We start from the raw sequence: 9,271 nt of genomic DNA on the forward strand, positions 1-9,271 counted from the left end.
AAGCACCCGAGAGCGTTTTTTTCGATGCCAACCTAACCAGAGTGACGGGAGCGGCACAAGTCAGAAAAAGTGCTCAGCTCGCCGAGAAAATGCGATTTAAGCAATAAAATTAAAAATGCTTATAAAACATAAACCAAACGTTGGAGGTGGTCATTTCTTCATGCGCAGTGATAAACTCGGCACTCTAAAGCACCCGAGAGCGTTTTTTTCGATGCCAACCTAACCAGAGTGACGGGAGCGGCACAATTCAGAAAAAGTGCTCAGCTCGCCGAGAAAATGCGATTTAAGCAATAAAATTAAAAATGCTTATAAAACATAAACCAAACGTTAGAGGTGGTCATTTCTTCATGCGCAGTGATAAACTCGGCACTCTAAAGCACCCGAGAGCGTTTTTTTCGATGCCAACTGTAGTAATAGGCGGGGTAGGAACCGTTGTGAGGGTTGTATGTTGCTTGGGGGAAAGACAATAAAGTATGTTCCGTTTTGACATGAACGAGCGTCTGTCCCGTCTCTGCCTTAAGGGTTTCTATGTACCTATTAAACAATAGAACATGGTGTCAGAAGTGGGATCCAAAAGTGTCGAAGCGAAGAGACTACTGGACTAGTGTAAGTCCCAAGCAAGACAGGACGTTGCAAGTGGAAAAAGTAACTTCAGTCCGCTAGCACGGCTAGGCAGGAGCTAACGCTAAGGGAGACGAGGAAGAAAACAACGAGGCTCGAAAAGATGGCGCAATATCAAGTAATGCCACCGGAAAAATTCACGTTCAAGGCAGAAGACTGGCCCAAATGGATAAAACGCTTTGAGAGGTTTCGCATCGCATCAGGTTTGGAAACTCAAGCGGAGGAGAACCAAGTGAATGCACTAATCTACAGTATGGGAGAAGAAGCGGAGGACATTTTGGTTTCCCTCCACCTCACCCCAGAACAAATGAGTGAGTACGGCAGAGTCACGCAGAGACTGGATGCTCACTTTGTAGCTCGGAGAAATATAATTTTTGAAAGAGCTAAGTTTAATCAGCGGCAGCAAGAGATAGGCGAGTCGGCAGACAGCTTTATCACCGCGCTTCATTGTTTAGCTGAACACTGTGGATATGGACAACTACACGATGAGATGGTCAGAGATAGGCTTGTAGTTGGACTTCGAGACAAGCGTTTGTCAGAACTGTTGCAACTGGATCCAGAACTTACATTAGAAAAAGCAGTTACAAAAGCCAAACAGAGTGAAATGGTCAAGAAACAACAAGAAATGCTGAAAACAAACTTCAAGGGAGACGTCGTTAATACTCAACTTGATAGTGTACGCATCAAACCACAAGGGGGCGCCAGACCCAAACAAAACAAAATGCAGTGGAAACCAGGATTTTCCACCAAAGCCAAACCATGCACAAGATGTGGAGACACAAAAGGTCACGCTTATCAGCAATGCCCGGCTAAAGATGCCTCATGCAATAATTGCAAAAAGAAGGGACATTTTGCTAGAATGTGCAGGTCCAAGAAAATGTATGAGGTCAATCTAGAAAGATTAGAGGATTTTTCTTCAGAGGATATTTCATTTTTGGGTTCATTGGCTTGTGAATCTTCAGATCCGTGGATGACAGAAATAGAAATGGACAAGTCTAACACTGTGTTTAAAATTGACACAGGCGCGGATGTGACAGCAGTTCCAGCTGGCATGTATGTAAAAGGACAATTCAAAGAACTAAAGCAGACCAGAAAAGTGCTGATGGGGCCAGGCAGGTCGCAGTTAAAGGTTAAAGGCAAGTTTTCGGCGACTCTCAAAAGAAGAGACAAAAGCATAATGGAGGACATTTATGTGGTTGAAGGGCTAAGTACAGCTTTACTGAGCAGACAAGCAGCCACTGCATTACAGCTAGTGGCTAGGCTTGATACAGCTACTTTGGACGATAAAGAGACAATCAAGCAGGAATTTCCGGAGCTATTCACAGGGCTTGGAATCATGAAAGGAGAATACCATATTGTACTTAAACCGGAAGCACAACCATTCTCCGTCTCAACTCCACGACGCATTTCTATCCCTTTACTGCCAAAGGTTAAAGAGGAACTTTCTCGTATGGAGCAACAAGGAGTCATCTCCAAGGTGGAGCAGCCTACAGAATGGTGTGCACCTATGGTGGTGGTTCCCAAGCCCGCACGTGAACGAGTGAGAATATGTTCAGACCTCACTCAACTAAATAAGTCTGTTTTGAGAGAAAGGCACCAGCTACCTTCAGTTGAAAACACGCTTGGACAGCTTTCAGGTGCCAAGGTCTTTTCAAAACTAGATGCCAATGCAGGTTTCTGGCAGATTCCTCTTTCAAAAGACTCATCACTGCTCACAACCTTTATCACTCCTTTTGGTCGCTATTGCTACAATCGACTGTGCTTTGGACTATCTTCAGCACCAGAACACTTTCAGAAACGCATGCAGCAAATCCTAGAAGGCCTGGAGGGAGTGGTGTGTCAGATGGATGACGTCCTCATCTGGGGAGTGGATCAGATAGAGCACGACAAAAGACTGAGGGAAGCTCTCACACGTCTACGGGACGCGGGCGTGACACTTAATGATAAGTGTGAATTTTCAAAGACTAAAATCAAGTTCCTGGGTCAGATCATTCAGGCAACTGGAGTTAGCCCCGACCCAGAGAAATTAAATGCAGTGAAAGCCATGAAGGAACCAACCAACATTTCCGAGGTGAGAAGATTTCTGGGAATGGCAAATCACTTGGGAAAGTTTTTGCCACACTTAGCAGAAAAGACACGTCCACTCAGAGATCTGTTAAGAAAAACAAACATGTGGTCATGGGGACCTCAGCAGATTCAGGCTTTTGAAAGCATAAAAATAGACTTGACAACACCTCCTGGGCTGGCATTGTATGATCCTTCAGCTGATACGCTAGTCTCAGCAGATTCATCTTCTTATGGACTGGGTGCTGTATTGTTGCAGAAAACAAGCAGTATGGACTGGAAACCAGTGGCGTATGCATCACGCGCATTGAGCACCACCGAGCAGCGCTACGCGCAAATTGAGAAGGAAGCGCTAGCCACAACGTGGGCATGTGAGAGGTTTGCTGAGTTTTTGATTGGAAAAGACTTTCACATTCAAACGGACCACAAACCTCTAGTCCCTCTACTGGGCGCGAGAAATCTGGACGAACTACCTCCACGTATACAACGCCTGAAAATGCGTCTCATGAGATTTTCATTCACCATATCCCATGTGGCGGGCAAAGAAATCGCAACGGCTGATGTTCTATCAAGAGCACCGGTGACGTCTTCGGAGGAAAGACTACGTGAGGAAGAGATCAACCTCTACGCCGACACCGTAGTGGCCAGCCTCCCTGCAACTGAGAAGAGACTTAAAGAGATTCAGTCTCATCAGGACAAAGATGACATTTTGCGACAGCTTAAGCAGTTCTGTGTAAGTGGTTGGCCAGACAAGTTTTCGATTGAAAAGACTTTTATGCCATATTTCCCTTTTGCAGGTGAACTGACTGTTCAGAATGGGTTGTTGTTATTAGGCTGTAGGGTGGTCATTCCAAAAACACTCAGAGATGACATGCTAAACAAACTTCACGAAGGCCACTTAGGAATTACTAAGTGCCGAGAACGTGCTAAACAATCTGTGTGGTGGCCAGGTCTTAGCAAAGATTTGAAGCAACTCATTGAGAAGTGTGACACATGTGCCCGTGAGCGAGTTAACAACAGAGAGACAATGTTAGGAACTGAGTTTCCTTCAAGACCATGGTGTACAGTCGGGGTAGATTTGTTTCAGTTCGGTAAAAACCAGTATCTTGCGGTTGTAGATTACTTTTCACGGTTTTGTGAGGTAGCCAAGCTTTCGTGTACAACTTCGGACGCTGTGATTACCCACTGTAAATCTATTTTTGCTCGACATGGTATCCCTGAGGTTGTACGCTCAGATAATGGTCCGCAATTTGCATCTGAAGAGTTCAGAGGGTTTGCACGGATGTGGGGGTTTTCACATGTCACATCCAGTCCACATTTCCCACAGAGTAATGGGGAGGTGGAGCGGGCAATAAGGACTGTCAAAAGTCTACTAAAAAAGTCCAGTGATCCCTACTTAGCTTTAATGGCTTACCGTGCCGCACCTTTAGCAAATGGTTGTAGTCCAACTGAACTGCTAATGGGGCGTAAAATACGTACTACTGTTCCGGTCATTCCCTCTCAGCTCGATCCAAAAGGAGCGGATTTGGAAGATGTGAAGAGGAAGGAGCAGAGCTACAGACAAAAACAAAAACGGAATTTTGACAAACGACACAGGGCTCACACATTGCCTGCCTTACAACCTGGAGACCATGTGTGGGTCAAGGACATGCAACAGAGAGGTACTGTGGTGTCCACAGCGAACACACCAAGATCCTACATCGTAGAAACATCTGGGGGAAATCTCCGGAGAAACAGGTATCATCTCTCACGCACACCTGTGGCTCCAGAACCACACATCACTGTCCCTGATATGGGGGAAAGCAACCCTACAGAGACTCTGAAAGGACCGGTCTCTCCTGTTGTACTCTCTGGTTCACCAGAATCTGAGAGAAGCTACCCTTCTCGCGTCAGGAAGACCCCAGAGTACCTTAAAGATTATGTTACTTGAGTTCACATGTTTAACTTCAGGGTCTGGGCTGTCAGATTTGGTAATACCAATTGTTTAGTAGTTAAGTTGTTGCCACTGGGTTCGTATATTGGGATGGTATTGAGTTGTAAAACATTTCACCTTTTTCTGCTAGTTGTTGAGGAAATAATCTGTTGTATTAATTTTCTGCACAAAGGTTATTTCCCATTGAGAAAGGGGGATGTAGTAATAGGCGGGGTAGGAACCGTTGTGAGGGTTGTATGTTGCTGGGGGGAAACACAATAAAGTATGTTCCGTCTTGACATGAACGAGCGTCTGTCCCGTCTCTGCCTTAAGGGTTTCTATGTACCTATTAAACAATAGAACACCAACCTAACCAGAATGACGGGAGCGGCACAATTCAGAAAAAGTGCTCAGCTCGCCGAGAAAATGCGATTTAAGCAATAAAATTAAAAATGCTTATAAAACATAAACCAAATGTTGCAGGTGGTAATTTCTTCATGCGCAGTGATAAACTCGGCACTCTAAAGCACCCGAGAGCGTTTTTTTCGATGCCAACCTAACCAGAGTGACGGGAGCGGCACAATTCAGAAAAAGTGCTCAGCTCGCCGAGAAAATGCGATTTAAGCAATAAAATTAAAAATGCTTATAAAACATAAACCAAACGTTGGAGGTGGTCATTTCTTCATGCGCAGTGATAAACTCGGCACTCTAAAGCACCCGAGAGCGTTTTTTTCGATGCCAACCTAACCAGAGTGACGGGAGCGGCACAATTCAGAAAAAGTGCTCAGCTCGCCGAGAAAATGCGATTTAAGCAATAAAATTAAAAATGCTTATAAAACATAAACCAAACGTTGGAGGTGGTCATTTCTTCATGCGCAGTGATAAACTCGGCACTCTAAAGCACCCGAGAGCGTTTTTTTCGATTCCAACCTAACCAGAGTGACGGGAGCGGCACAATTCAGAAAAAGTGCTCAGCTCGCCGAGAAAATGCGATTTAAGCAATAAAATTAAAAATGCTTATAAAACATAAACCAAACGTTGGAGGTGGTCATTTCTTCATGCGCAGTGATAAACTCGGCACTCTAAAGTACCCGAGAGCGTTTTTTTCGATGCCAACCTAACCAGAGTGACGGGAGCGGCACAATTCAGAAAAAGTGCTCAGCTCGCCGAGAAAATGCGATTTAAGCAATAAAATTAAAAATGCTTATAAAACATAAACCAAACGTTGGAGGTGGTCATTTCTTCATGCGCAGTGATAAACTCGGCACTCTAAAGCACCCGAGAGCGTTTTTTTCGATGCCAACCTAACCAGAGTGACGGGAGCGGCACAATTCAGAAAAAGTGCTCAGCTCGCCGAGAAAATTCGATTTAAGCAATAAAATTAAAAATGCTTATAAAACATAAACCAAACGTTGGAGGTGCTCATTTCTTCATGCGCAGTGATAAACTCGGCACTCTAAAGCACCCGAGAGCGTTTTTTTCGATGCCAACCTAACCAGAGTGACGGGAGCGGCACAATTCAGAAAAAGTGCTCAGCTCGCCGAGAAAATGCGATTTAAGCAATAAAATTAAAAATGCTTATAAAACATAAACCAAACGTTGGAGGTGGTCATTTCTTCATGCGCAGTGATAAACTCGGCACTCTAAAGCACCCGAGAGCGTTTTTTTCGATGCCAACCTAACCAGAGTGACGGGAGCGGCACAATTCAGAAAAAGTGCTCAGCTCGCCGAAAAAATGCGATTTAAGCAATAAAATTAATAATGCTTATAAAACATAAACCAAACGTTGGAGGTGGTCATTTCTTCATGCGCAGTGATAAACCCGGCACTCTAAAGCACCCGAGAGCGTTTTTTTCGATGCCAACCTAACCAGAGTGACGGGAGCGGCACAATTCAGAAAAAGTGCTCAGCTCGCCGAGAAAATGCGATTTAAGCAATAAAATTAAAAATGCTTATAAAACATAAACCAAACGTTGGAGGTGGTCATTTCTTCATGCGCAGTGATAAACTCGGCACTCTAAAGCACCCGAGAGCGTTTTTTTCGATGCCAACCTAACCAGAGTGACGGGAGCGGCACAATTCAGAAAAAGTGCTCAGCTCGCCGAGGAAATGCGATTTAAGCAATAAAATTAAAAATGCTTATAAAACATAAACCAAACGTTGGAGGTGGTCATTTCTTCATGCGCAGTGATAAACTCGGCACTCTAAAGCACCCGAGAGCGTTTTTTTCGATGCCAACCTAACCAGAGTGACGGGAGCGGCACAATTCAGAAAAAGTGCTCAGCTCGCCGAGAAAATGCAATTTAAGCAATAAAATTAAAAATGCTTATAAAACATAAACCAAACGTTGGAGGTGGTCATTTCTTCATGCGCAGTGATAAACTCGGCACTCTAAAGCACCCGAGAGCGTTTTTTTCGATGCCAACCTAACCAGAGTGACGGGAGCGGCACAATTCAGAAAAAGTGCTCAGCTCGCCGAGAAAATGCGATTTAAGAAATAAAATTAAAAATGCTTATAAAACATAAACCAAACGTTGGAGGAGGGCATTTCTTCATGCGCAGTGATAAACTCGGCACTCTAAAGCACCCGAGAGCGTTTTTTTCGATGCCAACCTAACCAGAGTGACGGGAGCGGCACAATTCAGAAAAAGTGCTCAGCTCGCCGAGAAAATGCGATTTAAGCAATAAAATTAAAAATGCTTATAAAACATAAACCAAACGTTGGAGGTGGTCATTTCTTCATGTGCAGTGATAAACTCGGCACTCTAAAGCACCCGAGAGCGTTTTTTTCGATGCCAACCTAACCAGAGTGACGGGAGTGGCACAATTCAGAAAAAGTGCTCAGCTCGCCGAGAAAATGCGATTTAAGCAATAAAATTAAAAATGCTTATAAAACATAAACCAAACGTTGGAGGTGGTCATTTCTTCATGCGCAGTGATAAACTCGGCACTCTAAAGCACCCGAGAGCGTTTTTTTCGATGCCAACCTAATCAGAGTGACGGGAGCGGCACAATTCAGAAAAAGTGCTCAGCTCGCCGAGAAAATGCGATTTAAGCAATAAAATTAAAAATGCTTATAAAACATAAACCAAACGTTGGAGGTGGTCATTTCTTCATGTGCAGTGATAAACTCGGCACTCTAAAGCACCCGAGAGCGTTTTTTTCGATGCCAACCTAACCAGAGTGACGGGAGCGGCACAATTCAGAAAAAGTGCTCAGCTCGCCGAGAAAATGCGATTTAAGCAATAAAATTAAAAATGCTTATAAAACATAAACCAAACGTTGGAGGTGGTCATTTCTTCATGCGCAGTGATAAACTCGGCACTCTAAAGCACCCGAGAGCGTTTTTTTCGATGCCAACCTAACCAGAGTGACAGGAGCGGCACAATTCAGAAAAAGTGCTCAGCTCGCCGAGAAAATGCGATTTAAGCAATAAAATTAAAAATGCTTATAAAACATAAACCAAACGTTGGAGGAGGTAATTTCTTCATGCGCAGTGATAAACTCGGCACTCTAAAGCACCCGAGAGCGTTTTTTTCGATGCCAACCTAACCAGAGTGACGGGAGCGGCACAATTCAGAAAAAGTGCTCAGCTCGCCGAGAAAATGCGATTTAAGCAATAAAATTAAAAATGCTTATAAAACATAAACCAAACGTTGGAGGTGGTCATTTCTTCATGCGCAGTGATAAACTCGGCACTCTAAAGCACCCGAGAGCGTTTTTTTCGATGCCAACCTAACCAGAGTGACGGGAGCGGCACAATTCAGAAAACGTGCTCAGCTCGCCGAGAAAATGCGATTTAAGCAATAAAATTAAAAATGCTTATAAAACATAAACCAAACGTTGGAGGTGGTCATTTCTGTAATGATATGTGATTGCAGACGATCACCCACAGAGGGCTGTATAGCCTCAAGGGAACTCTGTATGACGTAATGTATGCAGGAGTAGAAGAAGAATGTTAGCGGGAGACTACGGGAGTGATTAAAATAAACAACTAGCTGAAGCTAGTATAAAGTTCAACTGAAGCCTTATTTAAGGAGCATAAGAACTTTACATGGTACCAGGAGTGGGGTTAAAAAAAAGAAAAGAAGCAACACAATGGATGCAGTAAAACCGCCAGGTCAGTTAAAACTAACTGGAAACGTAGATGCAAGTTGGAGGACATTCAAGCAGCAGTTCCTGCTGTACATCGCCGCGGTCGGAGTGGATCGAAGAGCGGAGGGAAGAAAAATAGCGATGCTGCTCACCATCGCCGGCCCAGAGGCAATAGAAGTCTTCAACACCTTTGTGTTTGCTCAACCCGAAGACGGAGAGAACTTTGAAGAGGTCTTAAAGAAATTTGACGAGCATTGCATGTCAAAGAAGAATGAAACGTACGAGAGATACGTATTCCGCTCACGTGTTCAGCGCATGGGTGAGTCATTTGATAATTTTCTCACCGACCTGAAGATCAAAGCTCAGTCCTGTAATTTTGGAGAACTCAGAGACTCTATGATAAGAGATCAAATAGTTTTTGGAACAAATGAAAAGAAGCTCCGGGAGAAAATGTTGAGGGAGACAGACCTCACATTTAGCGGTGCCATAAAAATATGTCAAGCCAGTGAGCTTGCTCGACAACAAGTACTGACTTTCAGGGAGCCTGCTCACGGAGCTGCGCACCAAGATAACGAGGAT

At 44.1% G+C, this 9,271-nt stretch overlaps 1 protein-coding gene across 1 annotated transcript; it reads left to right on the forward strand.

Annotated features, from left to right (window-relative positions):
• Positions 1–468: 468 nt before the first annotated feature.
• Positions 469–4,902, forward strand: LOC133170518 (uncharacterized protein K02A2.6-like). The gene has a single exon (XM_061303501.1). The coding sequence runs from the start codon at positions 725–727 to the stop codon at positions 4,613–4,615; it is 3,891 nt and encodes a 1,296-aa protein (XP_061159485.1). The 5' UTR covers positions 469–724; the 3' UTR covers positions 4,616–4,902.
• Positions 4,903–9,271: the final 4,369 nt, after the last annotated feature.

This window comes from Syngnathus typhle, linkage group LG17, assembly GCF_033458585.1.
Source record: "Syngnathus typhle isolate RoL2023-S1 ecotype Sweden linkage group LG17, RoL_Styp_1.0, whole genome shotgun sequence".
Classification (NCBI taxonomy): Eukaryota; Metazoa; Chordata; class Actinopteri; order Syngnathiformes; family Syngnathidae; genus Syngnathus; species Syngnathus typhle.

Coding starts and splice junctions, on each gene's coding strand:
- LOC133170518 (XM_061303501.1), top strand. CDS start 725: ATGGCGCAATATCAAGTAATGCCACCGGAAAAATTCACGTTCAAGGCA.